This window comes from Anabas testudineus, chromosome 22 (genome assembly GCF_900324465.2).
Source record: "Anabas testudineus chromosome 22, fAnaTes1.2, whole genome shotgun sequence".
In the NCBI taxonomy this organism is placed as follows: Eukaryota; Metazoa; Chordata; class Actinopteri; order Anabantiformes; family Anabantidae; genus Anabas; species Anabas testudineus.
Window position 1 is genome coordinate 12405435 of NC_046630.1, and position 20153 is coordinate 12425587.

Below are 20153 nucleotides of genomic sequence, written 5' to 3' on the forward strand. Positions count from 1 at the left end.
TGCTTCTTGGATTACAGGTGTAGTTGTTGTTGAATGCCCACAGAGAGGCAGTGTCTTTAAAAAAAAAAAAGGTAGATTAAGGAAAGTGTGTGTGTGATGTGTTCAGTGGCTGCCACATTTCTTTGTACACATCTGGGGAGGGCGTGGGGGTGTCAGGGGGGGGGGGGGGACTCCATGACTAGTACTGTCATCTTCCTGATGGTGTTACAATATGAGAAGCACAGCCGTGACTAACGGTTTGCTCCTCGTGTTTTATTTCTCCGTGAACTGAGGAAAAGCATTGATAAAGGATCCACACTAGTTACATTGTCCTCCTGGTTCCTAATACTCTCGCTATCGTTTATATAAGTGCGTTTTCCAATATTCAGATTCACTATAAGGTCTATCAAGAAACATGTGGCACCACTTGCTAACCAGAAGACAACACCTCTCAGGTAATTAACCAAAGTAAATGGCTGATGACCGTGGTCCAGCTTGTACTGTCCCACTAAACCCCCTGTGCACGCTGCTGCCACCTTTCTTTATAGTGCAGTTGCCTAGCAGACACACCGAGAGGACAGGGTCAGGAGTCAGGGCGACTCCTCGTGTGTGTCTGTTCAGTCTGAGGGGAAATAAAAAGGTTGCTCACTGAGCTATGACTGTCTGCCTTGTTAATGTGGGCCATCTGGAGAGAGAGGACGGGCCAGAGAGCGAGCGAGAGACGGAGGGAGAGATAGGGCAGAGGGGAAATTGGGTGGAATTCTTAGCTGATAGACAACGTATGTTTCCACACGGTAAGGCTCCGAGTTATTCACCTGCACGCAAATTCCACAGGAAGATGACAATTCACAGCAAAGCAGTGCTCCCTCAGATCCTTGTTCAAGAGGAGGCAAAGTCACCACAGAGGCTCGGTCTGATCTAACGGAAAAAACCACAAGCTCGGAATAACTTAGAGAGAAACAGAAGCAAAGATCTGCCGTCAAGTAAAATGGAAAAATATGGCTTACGTATAAATTAAATATTGGTTCATCCAAACCAGGATTAGGTCTCTACAGCTTAGTGGTGCTGCACGTCAGAGAAGTAAGATGATCTTGGCACTATTTTGTTTCTCTTATGTAAACACAGATAAAATGTCCCGGACACTGAAGTGGCGGCTCGTGTGCTCTTACACGTTTGACGGACTGGTGATGTTTCTAACATAGTTTTATGATTTCACAGACAGATTCCTCCTGGGCAGGACAATGGGCACCTTATCTACATGGAAGTGGACTGTAAGGAGTCATCCAGTTGTTGTCTAGTACAGAAGTACAGAACACACTTTAGTTTTCCTCCAGTCTCTCGATCACAGCGTGCTCACACAATTTTTATTTAAGGAAATTGCCAAAAATCTTTTTAGTGTGACCTGCTGCCACCGTCCAACTCTACTTTGGATTATTGTATTGAAGAATTGACTGTGGGGCCTTGGTGAGTCAGACATCTTTTTTTTTTTTTTTTTTTTTTGTTGAATCAAAGCCGGCGCAAACACAGGAGATCAAACTGGTGCCCAGATCAAGGCAAACACGAGGAGAACCAAAGCCTTTTGATGCACATTCTGTTCGATTTTGCCTCTGACTGACATCTCAGCTCTATTAAACGCTAAAACTATAAAAATAACTGACAGATGCGTGTAAGCTCCACAGAAATTCTCAGAAATCAAATGCAATGCAGACCACTATGTCTATGATGTGACTGCTATGTGAGCGTGCACTGTTCTAATAGTAACCTCAAATTAAACTAAACTAATTAAGCTATATCTAATTCAGAGGTCTAATTACTACATATGTGAATTCATGTGCTATAGTATATTAGGTTAAACTCTCTACACTGTTGCTACACAGTCAACTACTAATAAACAATAAGAAATGTGAACGTTTCACAACCTCTTCCACATCTCTACAGCAATTCAAACACCTCAACACCATGGCTGACAGCTGACGACATTTAAAAAAAGACTCAATTAGGTCTTAAAATACAAAGTCACATCTGGTGTTGGATGCTTGATCACATTAAATGTGGCCTAAGTGGAAATGATGAGAATCGCTGTTTCATTAACAACATTTTAAAGTCATATAATCAGCTGCGCGAACACACAATAATCTGCCAGAGTTAGGACAGTTCATGTAACAATTAGGATTGAGCAACACTGATGAGTCACTATCCATCAAATCTGATCCAACCATGATCACTAACTCTCTAAATAAGTTGGATTACAGTTTATTAAGTATTGAATGTACTAGAGAGAATAGTGACTAATCAATTGCTTTAAGGCTTACAGAGAGATGTTGATTGACAGGCAGCTATAACCTTTCACATTCAGCCATAGTTGCTGAAACTTCCTACAGTTTGTCTGTCTTTGGTCCCACACATGCTTCCACTGCTTATGTCAAATAATCTGGCTTCACTGACCAAGAAAGGCATCACGTGGTAAAATCCCAATCCACGATTCACCAACATCTTCTCAGGTGACATCACCAACCACTGAAATATAAAATCCACAGATCCTGATTGTGGTGAACAGGGAGGAAATCCAATTCAGAGCGGAGCTTTATCTTTAATTAATTAGCTAATAGTTTGTGCTGTGTCTTTCCTCTTGTGTGACAAGGTCCTTTGTCAAAGCACTTTCTGCCATTAAGCAGCTTCAGAATAGCCAGAGGAGGGTGGAGGGAAGGGTATGTGTGGATGTGCGTCTGCGGAAAGAAGCAGCATTAATGGGTGTCGGGGAGCTGTGCTTTCCGTGAGCGGGACAGAACTGACTATTGTTGTGTGTGTTAATGGCAGAGGGAGGGTCATGTACATCAGAATATTCACATACTATACACAGTAAGTATTTGTAACAATAGTATTCCCTGCCAGCAGTGAGACTCTAGAAAATGTGCTTTCTGACAGGAGAGGTGTGTGTGTCTACGTGTGCACAGGGGTGATTAGGTTATGTATATATATAAGTAGTGAGCGCCTCTGGTCCGGGCCATGTAAACAAACCTCAGACAGCAGAGAGCGTGCTGGGAAAGGCTCAGAAAGACATCAAAGATAGAGGAAAAGGTTTGAAGGAAAGGAGAGGAAGGAAAGAAGGAAGCATTATTATTCTAACAGCACAGGTTAATAGGAATACCAAAGATAATATTGCATCTCCTAGAACTAGCTTCAATTGCTCAGTGTATATAAAATTGGAAGAAAGCTATAGTGTGATATTACAGTTACAGATCACTTTATAATTCTAAAATAATTTATACCAACAATAGTTATATTTTATATTTACATAAGTACATCATCACATATTAATATTATTGTCAACACATCATTATAGAAACATACACCATACATATATGTGTATATAGTCATGTTATAGCCACATGTACACACACATACAATGAATATACAATCAAAATGAGCTATTGCAATGCTGTGTTGGGTAAAACTCCACTTGACATTCACATCTTCTCAAGTAAGTAAGCTCAAAGAAAGGAGTTCAGGTGTATTGCTATAAGAAAAAGTTCAGCCCAGCTTAGCACAGTCGAAGCTGAACGCTTCTCCTAGTATCAGAGTATTGCTTCGTGAAAAGTTGCTCTCCTCTGATGTGATAGTCTGGGTGGAGAGAAGAGAAAGCAGAGAGAGGAGCTTTGAGCCTCTTGGTCAACAGCTCGGACACTTTAAGCCGTCGCTGTTGTACAGCTCAACGTTTTTCCCCGTGAACTGATTGAACCAAAACCGTTTTTGTATCTGCACATCCATCAGCTGGGACAGAAAGGCAGCCCACGCTGGGGGGTGGGGGGAGGTGGGGGCGAGAAAAACAGGTGGGCATGTGAGCGGCCTGGCAAGTATGAAGAGTATCCAACAACCCGCTGCCTCTAGAAGTCAGAGAAGAGATCCTGGGGACCCAGGTGAATGATAAAAGGAGCGATGGTCCGTGGCTGGTAGAACGGATTGTCAATAAAAAGACCACCTGCAGTGAGACGACAAACACAGAGAGAGGAGGAGTAATTACTGCATGAACAGATGTCCAAATCAATAAGGGCTGCTGCACATTCAACTTGTGGGGTTCACCCTCATCTTACTGTTAATATGGAGCTGGAGTGATGAGATGTATTGATGTATTGAACAATGAGCTTCAGCTGATTTTGACTCAGGCTAGCTTTTTCCTCCTCCTTTCAAAGCCTATGCTAAGCTAAGCTAACTGGCTGCGGGCTTAAGCTTCGTATTTAGTAAACGGTCGTGAATGGCATCAATCTTCTCGTCAAACACTCACAAAAAACAGTGAAATGTGTTTCCCAAAATGCCATAATACTCATGATCATATGGCGGTGGTAGGATGTTAGCCCCAAATATGTAAGGTAAAGACTGAAAATGAGATCAGACACAGGTAAGAAATGCTAAAAAATAAATAAATAAATGAATCACATAATGCTACAGCTGGAAACAATCTTCAGTCGTGCGAGGTGGTGATGTAGGACGTCAGGTCCTCGGAGCTCAACCAACCATTGGATAAAACACTGTACTGGGTCCTCTCATCCAATGGCTGTGCCTCACAGCTGTAACCATGGAGACGTCATCAGAGGTTGTCTCTCGCTGGTTGGATGACCATGACGAGGTGAAGGGCAAACTTAGTCATAACTATTGCAAGTAATGACCTTTGACCTTTGGTATGTTGGTAGAATAAACTGGATTATCTCCAGTATTGAAAGCTACTTAGCCACGTTTCTCTTTTTTGTTTAATTTATGACTGAATGAATTTTTTAATCTCTATTTGTGTAGTAGAGTAAAAACAGCAAAGGTACAGAAATAATGAAACAATTAAAACATAAAACACACTGGAGGTGATGTATGAATTTCCGCACATTTCTCTGCTTTACATCGTCTGTAAAGTGAAAAATCCCTCATGGCTCTACAATACTGGGCTCTGATTAAAAGCTAAATAACTTTGGATGTAGATGCAGTGAATAGAGGTCATTTGTGACAGTTTAACCAGGTCAAAAAATATACCAAGCTGCAAAGAAAGGTGTGCAGCTGACTTAGAGGACACCATATAAAATCTCTCCATATATACTATAGGTGATGGAAAAGCTGTGGGAAAGCAGCCAAATATTAATCCCTATAAGGTAATGAGATCGTGCAGCTGAATGCAAGATGCAGGATCTAACTAGAGCTTTCTAAATTCCTCCATTGTCTTCTCGTCTTTCTCTCCCAATATCTATAAGCTCAGGGTCAAAAGGATGTAGCAAGAGGAGCTGAGGTACGTGGAAGGATTGAAATTGAATCTGTGTGTACGTACGAGGATGGAATATTAAAGCTCGATGTTCACATGTAAGTTAAGGTCAAAGTATCTATTGTGTGTATATTTCTAGAGTGGGTAAATTATTCCACTTGTAATATAGAGAAACTCCTGTGAGGAGTCAAAATTCAACCCAAAATAAACCAAACGTAACAAAATAAAAAGGTGCTACTGAATCAGGTTTCTACCAGCTGAAAGCCTTAAAGTCAGATATACACCAGGCAGCAATCAGCTTTTATAGGAGATAAACTTTATTCATTTATCAACATTATTTATTTATTCCTATACATCCTTCACACAGCTTACATTATTTTCTTTTTACAGCGAATGCATGTTGTGTTTGCATATTGAAAAGGCTTTCGTCTTCTGAGCATAGAAATAAACACAATAACAAAAAGGCTGATATATATAATTTAGACTCAAAGAATGAGGTAACAATTCACAGTAAAAATCCTTCAAGTTTTTGTTAATCTCTTAAGAACTTAAACCTGCAGTATTTTTTTTTTTTCATATTCATAAAGTTCTTGGAAACTGTAAGAAACAAACTAAAGAAAACAAAAAGCAAAAAAATATTTTTAAAAAGTTTTTACAAATCTTCAGCTCGCGTCCTGAATCCTCTCCCCATCACTGAGAAAATAAACAGACTGAAAAAGGTGCGTTTGGTATGTATGTCTGCTGTGCTAAAAGAAGTGGTAGTGAGGGACGGGGTAGGCTGGCACTTTCATGACAGGCAACAGAAGCATTCTCTTGGGCAAACCTAGAGGAGAGACATGAGAAGAGCACAGCTCTGCGTGAGTCCAGGGAAACAAATAACCAAGTGTTTCTATGCCGACTACACTGCACACTTCACTACTCGTATGTCCGACCAACGCCCCTCGCACTACACAAACAGGGCTCTCAGGGGGGGGGGGGGGGGGGGGGTGTAAGTGTGTGAGAACAGGCAGGAATGCTTGTAGTCAGCCCTCATCAGCGGTTAGTGGATCCGAGAAGGACAGAGATTCAGAGTTAATAATAACCAGCAACAAACAAAAATAGCTAAAGATTGATGTTAGTTTATTACAACTTGGGTCTTATTTTAGCAGTTGTACTTGTACTTTATGACCAGAACTATGAGCAGTCATGTGCTCGCGCGTTGTTAACAAGCAAGTGATTCAGACTCTTGACTAATCCAACACTGAACTTAAATGCTGTGTAAACGAGGTCGAAGTTGTAACTTGTGCCTTTTTATTTCTTTTAAGTCATTTTAGCTGACCTGGGGTTTTTGTAATTGTAAGCAATGTTGAAACATTCATAGGTCTCAGTCATTAACCTGCTGAGTATGATAAGCACCAATAAAAAAGATGGTGGGAGCTGCTAAATTAGGGCCCAAGCTGTAATAAAGTGCAAAAAAGAGAACAGAGAGACAGAAGCTGTTGTCTGGACTTTCCTGTATGTTACAGTCTCAAAGAGCTTTATGTTTTGTGTTTTCTGATACAAGGTTCTGCTGTATAGTCTCATATTTGTGTTTAAGGCTACTGTTCACCAACAAGGGATCGTAAAGTAGAAATGGGAGCCAGAGCACAACGTGAAGACAGAAAACAGGATGAAAGCTTTGTGTCCACAAGATAAAGGAGTAGTTCCCAAAGTTTTCATGTGCTTTTTCTCTCCCTTGTGGATGAAGGAAAAGCTCCAATAGGACCAACCTTAAGATTTATTTGACCAACCTGGACTTGTTTTCCTCTTTTTTTACCCTTTATGTCATGTACCTCACTTTAAGTCGCTTTGGATCAAAGTGTCTGCTTTGACTAAATGTAAATGTAAATATATTTTGGGTAGCAAAATCAGCAAAAGTGGTGTACAATAAAATCTCCTGCCTCCTGCAGCCCACAATCAATACTTCTCATTTTTAGCTGTGCCTCAGTCATTATAAGTCAGAACAAGTGTTTCATATATATTTGTGTTTAACGTCTAATTTACTACAGGGTAGAACAAGGCAGAGATGCTTCCAGATACATGGCTAGTTTCAAGCTATTTAATTACTAACTTTTTTTATTGGCCAGTCATAAAGCAATGTACCGAATGCCTTTTAAAATATTTTCTTTTGGATGTTATAGCCTTTAACAACCTTTAAAATAAAAATAAAAACACTGAACATTGAAAGCTAGATGTCAGCAGCTCCTACCGCAGGGACAAAAACAAAACATCCCAAACAAACGCAGAGTTAAAGCTCTAATAAACAGAAACAACTGAGGTGTGCTTTATGTTGAGGGCTGCAGGGATCTCCAGGGGAAACTAAATGTCTGCCTGGGGCCTCAGACCACTTTCTCCCAGCACATAAGACCCATTCATACTCCAAGCTGTGGGATGGTCGCCAGGCCTCCCAATCCTACATGTGTACACACACTACACAAGCTAGGGTCTGTTGAGGTAAACATGACAGCGAGTGTGACTGAGTATTTGGCAGATTTGAATCAATACCTATACCAGTAAAGGTCAAGTTAAATGTTTTTAATTCCTCTGTGTGTATTTGAGCCCAGTGGCCTCTTTCAGCAGTAAGAACATGGGAACCCCTTAGAAGCAGTAACATGACAGGAGCAGTGCTCCAGCGGTGTAGCATCCTATCACCCTGTCTTAAATAACAGCGGGTAAAGTGAGGAACTCACACTATGCCTTCTGGTAGTTTGAACAGAAATGAGGATGACTGCAGCACAGGCAGTGCGTCTGGGTTAATATAAGTCCAGAAAAGACTGTTCAGATAGAGATGATTGTTATATTGAGCAGTTTCTGGCTTTTTTTTATTTTCATTCAAGTGTCAAAGCAAAGCAAGGGCAGCCGTTTGTCATCACAGTCACGTGTCAGTATCTGGACATTTTGACATCAGCAGCTTCCTACTGACCCAGGTTAGGATTAGGAAAGCAAGCAGTGAGCGATTAGAACAATTAGACAAAGCACAGACAGATTTGCTTGAAGGACGAAACAAAAAACTGTTTAATCATAACTTAAAGTCAGTGCCAAACCCAAAGACTTAGAATAGGATCAAGTTTTAAAGTACTGTCGAGAAAAGCGATGAAATTGGAATAAAAAGGCAGAGAGGAAGGAGGCTGGGGCTGCTGCAGAAAAACTACCAAAGAATGATTCATTTATCCATTAATGGTTTGCAGTTATGGCAGGTTGAGTGGAAATGTGTGGTTAAGACAGGAGAGAAGTTCAAATGAAGGAAGAAGGTGGTAGAGGGTAGAAGGAAGGTGAAATGATGAGTGGGCACGAAAATAAACAAGAAGCACATACCGTATGCAGGAGCAGCTGCTGCAGCAGGGCTATAGCCATACGGTGTCCCAAAGCCTGCTGGGAAAGAGGTTACGGGATATAATTCAACTGCGCACTTGTTAAATTCCAGGCTGCACTTTTCAAGTTTACTTGAAGGTTTTGGCCATTCTGACTTCTATGAGACAGCTGTGGGCTCAGGATGAGAGACCTGAGTGGACCTCATGTTAACAAGACTAATATTAATAATATTGGTCTAATAATATTATTATTATTAATAATAATATTAGCACATGGTCAACGCAAACGGAAATAAATCTCTAAATAAGGGCCAAAAACTGAATTCTAGATAATCAGCGGGTGGTTTTGCTGCATGGATTTCTGATAGCACACTTTATGACTTTTCTCAAAGTCATGTTAGGGCAAATTTTGAAATCCAGAAATGTTTTCAATAAAACTGGAGGCAAAGTGGATATTTTAAACAGAAAACTGAGCAAGTAGCCTAAAGCCGAAGAAAATGCCAACTCTGAACAGACTATCATATCACACATGACAAATCAAAACTGCATAGAATTAAAATGAACCCAAAGGAGCTGGATGGGGAATAGATAATTTCTGTAAATACCCAAATCCTTGAATGTCACAAAGTCCTTGAAAAATGCCAACCAGGGCAGGGAATGCTCATTATCTCTGAGAAAATAGAACAACAATACACACAACTATCTCCTCACTACGCTACCTGGTGTCACATATCCAGGTGTGGCTGCACTGATGAAGGCTCCTCTTGCAAGCGCTGCTCTTCCTCTTCCTCTGGCTACCTGAGCTGCTACTGCTGAGGCTGCAGCTGCTGCTGCCAGGGCTCCTTTAGTCTAAAAACATGCACACAATACATATTAAATGCAATGTGTGTTTCAAACATACATATAGTATTTTAATACATAGAACATCAAAGAAATAATGTGTAAAAAGACACATACGCACACCTATTTAAGACAACGTTGGTTACACACAAGCTCATTGATGGGATAAGTGGAAGAGCTGTGATCTGCTAACAGTCAAGTATTGATCTGAGTAGATATGTGCTAAACACAGTGTTATTGATTACTGCTGTGTGAACACACTGAACAATTTGTTTCATGACACTGACCAAGGAAAAAGGGTTGAATGCAGTCATTTTTAAAGCTGGACCTGCAGTTTGGCTTTGAATGAAAACCTTACCTGAGGCAATATCTTCTTCTTCTTGTTTGCAGCTGCATTGGGACCAGAGAAGAGTTTTTCCAGAGCTGCTAGGGCAGCGCTAGCTTTTGCTACCTTTTTGTTGGGGCCTGCCCCACGAAACTTCTGCCCATCGACCTCCACCTGACATGCCCCCACACGAACACACACAAAAACAAAGGATGTAAAATATTAATCTAATCAGGGTTTGGACAAAAGAAACTGCACTTTAGTCTGAAGCCTCAATATAATTTTTCCTTTCTAATTATCAATGTCTTTCTTACAGCTGTTTTACGTTCCAGCTTTTTGTTCCAGTGAAACAAAAAATTACACAGTAATGTTACCCAAATCCATGAATTTATAAGTCATGAGCAACTCGGCCAGCGAGTTGGCTGAACAGGACAACTTGTTTAGTGATGCCCCACTGTCAAGCAGGCCTCCCAATCAATCAGCAGAGCGATGGAGCAGCCAGGCATGTCGGAAAACAACACACCCCACAGAGAATAGGCCTGCTCCAGGAGCCAAGCTGACTGATTGACTCTAACGGTGATCAGGCTGTGTGTGCGTGGCTTTGCTTCTGCATGTGTCAGCCGATGGATAAAGCGCATGCATTCTTGAGAAATGCGAACATTTTATTTGTATCTTTGGTGGTTTTATGTCGTGGCTTCACACTCGTAGTACATGTCTGCATGCTTTATAAACTTTTACCAGCATCAGTCCGTGTGTATGTCAAACTCTCACCTCCATAACAAAGCGTTTGTCGTGGCTGCCTCCACTTTCAGAGATGAGCTCATACTTGAGACCTCGTCTCTTCTCGTTCAACTCCATGACAGGATTCTTCCCACTCGCCGTCAGTATGGGACCCTGAGTTCGCACCTGGGGAGTGAGGTTATTACAGTCATTTATTTTAAATGCATTTCCACGGCTTTAAAAGAAAGCATGTGTTTGATTATAAACTTTGGATATGGAGCATAGTATGCAAAACCATCACAGGCCTAATGTAGGATTAGTAGAGCATGACAATATAACAGCATGTATTTCCTTAAACCACATGAATTACCAGTTACATTTCAGAAATTTAAAATGACTCCCCACCTCCAGTGTGTTGGAACTGTCCGAGGAGTGTGTTGGGTTATTGCTAGTGTGTGAGGATGTCTCGCTCTTCCCCTCACCATCCGATTTCTCATCTGAACTCATGGGGTCCAGGTCTGAGTCGAAACCTGTCGGGTAGCCCATCGCCTGGAGAACCTAGAGGTAAGGGTGACAAGATGATGAGGAGCTGTTAAAAAATAAAAATGGTTGGACGGTTGCAGCATGGTAAAAGAAAAGGAAAGAAAGGGTTAATGATTTTTAAAATAAAAGGAAACCAACAAAACATTTTTGTCGATGTTCAAAGGGCAAAACGTGCAACATTTCTGCCCAGCTTTCCACATGTAGTTGGTAAGAAGTAAGTACACTGCAGCAAAGATGGCACAGTACCCAGAGGTGTCCTTGTAATGTCATCTACAGGCAGAATGCAGCCAGTTAAGGCTGGCTAGGCCAATGAAAAGGAAAAATGTCCACATAACATCAAACAAATTGTTGAACTTACACACTAAATTACAGACAGCACTTGTAATATGAACAGTATTTCACATGGATACATTAATTTCTTGTGTGTGATGGCTCTGTTTTGAAAAGACCTGGATACCTGGACTGAAAACCAAAAATCTACAAGCTGCAATACTGTACTGCATGTACTCATCTACTCTGACAAAGTTTAAACTAACTTTCACAATGGCCACAATAAAGTTGTTAAAATACACAGTCTGTAAAGTCCTCATATTGGTTACTGTTCGTGTCCGAGGATACAGAGCAGCACAGTTGTCTTAAAAATGACAGATGTGAACAGTGAACAATACGCCGTCAAGTGAGAAAAGAAGAATGACATGTTTCTGACCCGCATAAGTGCTTGTGTTACAGATGGTAAAGCAGCCAATACATCGTTAGTGTATGTGAGAGGGAGTACAGGTGATAAATAAACTGAGGGAGAGAAAGAGAGATCAAAAGGTGAGTACATGAAAGAAAGTGAGAACAGAAAAGATGGAGAGATGGGGAGAAAGAGCCTTTTATGGGAATGGAGCGAATAGCGGATTATCCCAGCTCTGTGCTCTGGAGAGCCTCTTTGTTCACAACCACTTCGGGATTACATGGATTTGCCCACCTCCATCCTTCCTCACACTCACACACACCACAAGAGACAGAAACGTATTTATAGAGGTTTCGATGCTGCTGTGACTGAGAAGGTTCATCTTTTTTTTTTTTTTTTAACTAGTGAGTCTGAGTTTTCCTCTGTTATATATGCGTCCAGACATGGAGAAACATAAATCAGTCAGGATTAAATCCAGATATTATGGACAGGTTACAAGTTATACAAGACCTTAACTTCTTACCTTGACAGCGACATGGAGCTTGGCGGTCTTCTTGGAAGATCCAGATGCTTCATAAATGGTTCCATCCAGATCCACAGACATGGTGAAGACTGGAGCGTGAACCGGGCCCGACTGGGACAGCAGACGATACTGCAGCCCCGGCCGGATCTGGTTCAACCGCATCAGGGCGTTCATTGGCTGGTTGGAGTCTATGGCTTTACTGTCCAGGACTGGTGCAAAATAAATAAATAAATAAATGAAATAAAGGTAAAAGCAAGAAGGAGAGCAAAATATATTCAGTAGGGTTTTGCAGAGTGTATTTCAGTTATCCAGCTGGAATTGGAACAACAGGGCCAATTTAGAGATACAGTATGTAATAAATCTTCATTTCTAAGGGGTTTTAGCACTCTGGTTGGTTGTTTTCATGATATATAAATGTACCCCTCTATTTTCGTTCTCTTTCAATCACTTTCTTCCTCTTTGCTAATATCTAAAAATCCTTTTCTGCCTCCATTAGCTGTGGTTCATATGTTACTTGTAGGAAGAAAGAGCTGGGGACGGTTGGGTGGCCTACTAAAACACCAGCAATCAATACTATTGATCTGCCTCTGAGCAAGGGAAGAGAGAGACACAGACAGGGAAAAAGACAGGAAACATAGAGACAATGGGAAGAGAAGCCAGATTTGTCTGTAGACCACAGAATATAACTACTTTCACCAACACAGAATAAAACCTGTAAGACAGCATTTATCGTTTTACCTACTCTCTTCAAACAATCATGTCCTCTCTCTCAGGCCAGTGACTGTAAAAATAAACTGTGAAGTAAAGACACTCTCTGTTCTTTATTCTCATACCTTTTCTTAGATTCCTTTTCATCTTCTTAATGAGGTCCTTGTCATCCATTGCTCCATCCTCATATGGTCTCTTCAGACCTAAGCCTAAGATGAAGAGACACAGAGAAACACAGAGAGCGTTACTAATCAATTACTAGCTGCACAAGTTGTTTATATGAACATACACAAAAGGCACTTGTGTGTGACAGAAAGACAGGGAGGCAGAAAACAAACAATACATGAGAACAGGCATAAAGATGGATGAACTCAAAGATAAGATAAACAGAACAGACACAGCCGACCAGCAAACAGTCAAACAGCGATGGAGACATATAAGCTCCTTTCCTACATGCACCTTAATCTGTAAATGCTCTGGCAATTTTCCCTGTCGTCGTCATGAGGTACAAAAAGCCTGAGTTGATTTTCCACGAAAGTCAGTTTGGAACTTTGCCAACTAAAGATCTGTGTGTGTCTTTCTCTGGTGCAAATAAAAACATAAATATTCCTGCACAAAGCATGAATAAGTTAAAGTGATTTTACCACCGAAAGGTCACAGGAAGGGTCAGACAAGGCCTCAGTGACTGTGATGTCAGGATGTAGGAAAATTACTAACACATCCAGAAAGGTAGAGTCATGTGTGAAAAGATTCAATAATCCCCCAGTCTGACCCAGATACTGAAACTGAACCCAGGTCCACTTCAATTCCCAGCTAAGCTTTCAGACAGATTAACTGAGACACACTGAAAGATGTATACATACAGCCTAAAAGCCTGAATAGGCAGATAATCAGGCACATACAGACCCAGACTGAAAGCCACCCATGTGGGGGATGAAAGGACTGAAAGGCATGGACACACAGGCTAAGACCAAGGATGAAGGCTGAGCAGACACATGGATACATACCTTCTTTTTCAGACCAAGGGTATTTCTGTGACGGTTTATTTGAGGGAAGCGGCTCCATTTCCAACACCTTGTAGATCTGTCCGAACGCCATAAGTCTGAGAGCATGCTGTCGAATGCAAGAAGAGAAAAGTGGAGAAGATGATATAACAGTTTTTCATTAGACATTGTTGTGCCTTAAACCTTCTGTATACATAGCAGGACCCCTGTTAAAATGCCTGAGAGTGAGTCACAGAATACAGGCGTGTATAAATCACTCACTAGAGCGGCTTTTAAACACAAAATATTCTCTTTTAACTTTTACTTTTCATCTGGTGCCTAGATTAACTTAACAATCACAACTGTGACACATGCCAGTGCATTGAAGCCGCTGCATTCTGTATTTATATTGTAATTAGATATATTAAATGAATTCTCTGTAGACTCAATTGGAAATGGAAGCTTTATATAGATGTTCATAATGTACATGTTGTTATTAAACTCTGTCGCAGCATTTCATTAAAATTAAAGTGAGGCCATATGATAAAATAACAGCAAAATAATCAAAGAATTTAGTTGAGAAACTGAGAGAGACCAGATTTACTGTACGAAATGAAATGTAGCTTCCTTAATCTTGTTGTACCATGTTGCAATGACAATAAAAGTTTATTTCTTACAAGTTAGTGGCCATTTCCACACATAGAAGCATATTGAAAAACGTAATGAATAGTTACACCTGTCTGGGAAAAAAGTTATGTTGCAGCACAACAACTTGTTTTCAAATATAACCAGAGCGACCCCACTGACAGTATAATACTACTATTAACTTTATTTATGAAGTACATTTCAAACAAAGCACAAGTATGTCAATAACATCAGCCTATATACTGACTAAAGTGTCCAATCTACTGTAAAGAATTATAATCTACACAATCAGAAGGATACCCAGCATGGCGCAAAGTGGCTCTACTAATAAAAATCCATTAGAGAGGTAGAGAGTCTCAGATATTCGCGTGGCTTGTGTAGCTCATTGACAGGGACAGCCCCTTCTTTCCTATCTGCTCTTGTATCTGTTCCAATACAATTATCCCCATTGACATTCCAGCCTCGTTCAGGCTGCCTTCAAAGGAAATGGACGGCAGGATTCACTAAGCCATGCAGCTCAGAGGCTGCCCTGCTCAGTCAAGTGTGTGTGTGTGTGTGTGTGTGTGTGTGTGTGTGTGTGTGTGTGTGTGTGTGAAGAAGGACATGACAGCATGCACGCACAAAAGTGCTTGCACACAAATACTGTCCTCAGGGTGTCAGAGATGGATTTATGGCTTGCAATGGCAATAGTTTCCCACACCTATCATTAAAATGCAGGGCCACACAGCTCTTTCTGGAGACACACGTGCACGCTTGCAGTATAAGTAAGTATGAATATATTTGTGTGCATGCAGATTGCCAGGTTAGGGTGGGGGCGGTGATGGGGTCTTTCTGCCTGGTAATAGGCGTGTTGCTTAGTGGTTCGCTCACAGTGACAGCTCAGGGCCACTACAGCTGGGTGATAAAAACAGTATCTTTAAGCTGCAGTGCGCGTGTGTGTGTGTGTGTGTGTGTGTGTGTGTGTGTGTGTGTGTGTGTGTGTGTGTGTGTGTGTGTAGGCGTGCGTACCTGTGCACTGTAGGTAATGGCCTCAGCCTGCTGGTCGGTCATGTTGGCTAGTGTGTTTGTTGGCTCTTTCTCACATGGGTCGTGTAAACCTGGACCACCTGGGGGAAGTGACAGAAGATGACAGATGACACACACACACACACACACACACACACACAGTCAGTGGTTGCAACTTTATGTAGTAACACTAGTGCTCAGTAACATAATTGTGCTTCACATAAGTTTCAGTTACGATTTTAAAATGTTTTGATAATCACCACCAGCAGCAAGATATAAATCTAAATTGGCGAACTTCTTCAATCGGTTCTTTAATTTAAAAGATTAAAATACTTAGAGCAACTTAGAGTAACTATGCGTTATTTGTCTTCAATTTGATTATTGTAGGTAAATATTGTCCCGTAAGTGTGACATATCTCTTTTTTAAACCTTCATCTACAAATATATATAGAAATCTACCCATAGTGCTTTAGAAATATTACTCAACAAGCCTTGGTTTCAAAGGACATCACTGAACAAAATTTGTCAATTAAATAAAATGAAACTTGGCTTTATGGAAACATGCCTTTGAATAATTGAAGATTTTCCAAGGATGCACAACATTTCGTAAAGAAACCCTTCAGCTGCTCCTAATTAAGATACTCTCTTAATGATGATCTGCCTCAGGCAGCTGTGCTCTGCTGGGTCATTGATGAGGTCTCAACCTCGCACACAGAAACAGCTCAAAAATGTGCCAAACAGAGCCTAGATGTAACTGCTTATCTCTCCATACTGAGTGTGTTTCTGAGCTATACTCATCAGCAATGCCAGAGATCAGCATAAAATCACACACATGCACTTGTCTGTTGATTCTCAAATCTTTCCAGTTGTATATTCATGCTCCGTACCTGGTAGAAGTATGCCTGAGGCCAGACACTCCATCACTCGACGCAGGGCTTCTCCTGCCCCAAGAGGTCTGTTGCAGGTGGCAATTGCCTTCTCACAGATAAGCTCTAAGGGCTTCAAGAACACATACAGCACCCATGAATATGCAGCAGCAATGGAAAAAGGGTGCGTGTCAGTGAAAGGTAATTACCCCTTTGATATGAAATTAAACGCACAGAGAAATAGAACTTGTACCTGACTGGTACTAGTAAATATTTCATAAAATCTTTCCATCTGTTACTAAAATGTTGTATTTGCATAATATATTTAGAGTTTTTAGAGACTGTGTGTGTTTTGGAAAAATAATAGCAAAATAAAATCCAAAGGGGCTGAACACTTTGTTTTAATTTCATAGAATTAACATTCAAACGCAGGTAATTACAGTAAAAGACTCACCCATCCCTTGAGAGGCTCCCAGACGGAGTGTCTATTGCACATGTCTCTTAGTATCCTGAGAATGATAACACAGGACTTGAGCCCGTTCACTCGAGCCTGAGAATGGTAGAGTGTATAGAAGAGGAGAGAAGAGGAAAAGACAGAGGGAGACGAGGAGGAAAATTAAACAGAAAGAGGGAGGGAGAGAACAAATTGAGTGCAGAAGGAGTGGTATTTGAGCAAACACATAAAGATAGGCTGCTTTACACTGCAAAGCCACAGTCATAATCTGTGTGAAATGCTCACAGAGAGAGAATATTTAGAATTTTGAATTTAGTCAACTAAGCATGCTATTCTAAAAATGAATATCTTTATGAGGTGTGTAGGGGACATCTACTTTCTAAACTTATACAGTGTTGTTGTCAGTAAGGTAAGTGGTTTAGGATACAGATGTGGAAAGGTATGGGAAGGGAATCAAAGGGAAGCATTGGCATACTGTACAGAGCAGACAGGTTCACATAATAGCCAAAAAGAAAAACAACCATTGCTTTTGTAGCCTTACAATACTCTCTACATTCATCTTTTTCCAATTTAGTCAGTGGAATGTCAGTAATAATAATAAAAAAAAAAAACAGACTTTAAAGAGATTTTGAAAAATGAAAGAATCTGAAAGTTATGTAAGTGATGTCTGATGTCTTTTTTGGTCATGATGTTGCAAACTGAACTGCACCTGAGATAACAAAATATATATTTGTCACATATTTCTATAATTAAAACATAATTTGTGATAATGCCAGCATATACATTCACATTTATAGAAATATAAATGTATTCTTTCTGCACAGCTGTTTTTGATTAGTCTAAACTGAGTGGATTACAACTAGGACCAAAGTGTTAGCTGACAGATAGTGTATTCCCTCTGGGTGATTCGTCAGGCTACAATAAGCATTGGGCAGGAAGACAGGAAGTGAGTGGGTGCCGACCTGGAACCACTTGGCGTGTCGCAGCGCTGCCAGGGCCAACAAACATCTGTGTCTATCCAGCACCTCCCCCTCCTCCTCCTCAGCCTCCACTCTCTGCGCAGCAGCACCCAACACTGCCACAAAACAATAACAACCCAATGTAGAGAACATAAAAACACACACACACACACACACACACACACATCATGGCTGAGTGTGTGTGTTTGAGTTTTGCGTGTGTGAATGTATGCAAGCACACATAGAACTGTGTGTGAGTGCACACATGCATACACACATGCATGGATATTTTGGTACATACAAGGTGCTTTTCATGCCATAAAGTTGCTCCTCTCCTTGTAGAAAGTGCTCACTCTCTACAGTTCACAGATCTGAGATGAATGCTTTAAACGCTGTGTCATTTTCAACACTGTGATCAGTAAATCATGTCTTAACTGCATCACATGTTGACATGCACTGTTCCCCCCACACATTATTGTGTTGAAAATTATACACACGGCGATCTAGCAGTTTACATCCATCCGTCACTGACGAATCAGTGAAAGGGAGAGCAACCAGGGTCACAAGGGAAGAGACAGCTTTATGGGATGGAGAGCCCCTTCATAGACATACACCAAACAAATACCTAAGGAGTGTTTGATTTACTGTGTGTGGGCATTGTTCAGAGTCATATCCAGTCATTTCACTGTGCCCAGCAAGGTAAATCAATCTTGCCTTTATGTATCTGAAAAGGGTTTCATTTATTTTGATCCACTCTGCACCAAGCAGGAGTCAAAATAGGAGTTTGTTTTTCTTCTGCATTACTTAAGATGCACTTGATTTCACAGGCTCATACAAAAAATTGGGCAAAAAAAGCAATTCAACACCCCGTCTTGGCAAACACAGAATCAAGCGCTCCTAAAGTAGAACTGAAAAGAAAAGAAAAAAAAAGAGTCTATAATAGTTTGACCCAGTCTGAGACAAACACAACACAGGAGGGATCAAGGCAGGGTTTAGTCAGTGCATCATTCTTGGTAAAAGAGGGATGTTTTTATACTTGTGCATGTATACATTTGATTCATAGTGCCCAACACACCAGGCTGCCTGAGTTACTATAATCTTTTCCATTTTGCAGCTTGAAAATCAGCACAAATTCTGTGATATGCAAGGCGACCTGAACCAAATGCAACTGTATGTGAATGAGTGCTGCTACGTGGGGCTTTTAAAGAGAATTTAATATGTGTGGGACCTACTGAAAATGATAAAAAACACACTAAAGGGCCTTTTGGTTTCTTATTAAAACACAGCTAGGTAAATACTTTCCTTATCACTTTCTTGTAAAGAGAAAATCCGTCCCTCAAAAGGTATAAAACTGAAGTGTTAACTGTGTGTGATGTGTAACAGCATGAGAACATCTATCACGTATCATCTGGCCATTATTATGGTGTCGAACCTCCTTTGTGCAATGCATGGAGTAGTGTGTATGCATGTGTCTGTTTGATGCACAGTATAATGGTGTATCTCACGATCTGTCAGAGTGGTCCCAGCTGCAAGAGGGACCACTGTGCTGCTACTGGATCATTACAGTCTTTCTCCTCCTTACGCTTGTCCTCCCACTTCTCTCAAATGCTCTGCTGTCCCTCGCTCTTCTTTTATCGCTGCCTTCCTTCTATATTACTGACTTCGTTAATGGCTCTCATACTCATTTTTTAAATTCTCTTTGCTATTGTATCTCTAAAGTACTGTCACAGCACCCTCCCTCCACCCCTCTCTCCTACTGTGACCACACAAAGAAGTTAGTGGTACAGTATCTGAGCTTAAAGAGCACACATTCATGTAATACACACATATACTGGCAAGGAAAAAATATATTAGATAAAATATATAACTGTACATAGTCTTCTGAAAGTAAGTGACTACAGGTCACATGGTAACTCATTCAAATGGCAGATTTATTTACCAAGCACTATTTTGAATCAATATATTGAATACTGTATATCAAATAAGTTATTATTGATCCACCTAACAGTATCTAAATAGCCAAAGCTTATTGAAATCCTACAGCATAAATGCATAACTTAATTTGTATGGACCATGTGCATATGATTGCTTTCCCTAAACCCTCTTATATGTTACTAATGGTGCCCCAATGAGGCAAAAGCAGTAAAAGATTAAAAAAGAGGTGTTGATAGATCACACAGCTGTTATTTGTGCATGTGTCAGTGTGTAGAAATATTAGTCTGGGCCCATGGTCCACATTCTTCAATTTCCAATAGTGCTCATCTAGCCTGACGGGCATCTTTATCCGTCACATAGAAAAATGGTGTGTGCATGCCTGCTGCTGCTCGTGGTTGAATGTATGTATGTGTGTGCTTGTGTG

General features: G+C 40.7%; 1 protein-coding gene across 4 annotated transcripts in view; it reads right to left on the reverse strand.

Moving 5' to 3' along the window:
- Window positions 1-3261: 3261 nt before the first annotated feature.
- The window catches only part of strbp (spermatid perinuclear RNA binding protein), a 63988-nt gene continuing 47096 nt past the window's right edge, over window positions 3262-20153 (reverse strand). Inside the window, exons 7-19 of one of the 4 annotated variants that reach the window (XM_026339617.1) lie at window positions 17798-17910; window positions 16836-16931; window positions 16403-16514; window positions 15519-15616; window positions 13890-13995; window positions 13008-13091; window positions 12175-12383; window positions 10838-10990; window positions 10484-10618; window positions 9746-9886; window positions 9267-9396; window positions 8552-8605; window positions 3262-3958 (exon numbers count right to left, since the gene is read on the reverse strand). In XM_026339617.1, coding sequence (XP_026195402.1) covers window positions 3864-3958; window positions 8552-8605; window positions 9267-9396; window positions 9746-9886; window positions 10484-10618; window positions 10838-10990; window positions 12175-12383; window positions 13008-13091; window positions 13890-13995; window positions 15519-15616; window positions 16403-16514; window positions 16836-16931; window positions 17798-17910 — 1526 coding nt within the window. In that variant the 3' untranslated portion in view covers window positions 3262-3863. Of the gene's footprint in view, window positions 3959-5512; window positions 6042-8551; window positions 8609-9266; window positions 9397-9745; window positions 9887-10483; window positions 10619-10837; window positions 10991-12174; window positions 12384-13007; window positions 13092-13889; window positions 13996-15518; window positions 15617-16402; window positions 16515-16835; window positions 16932-17797; window positions 17911-20153 lie in introns of those variants that run through there. The other 3 variants (XM_026339616.1, XM_026339619.1, XM_026339618.1) reach the window with 3 other exon arrangements.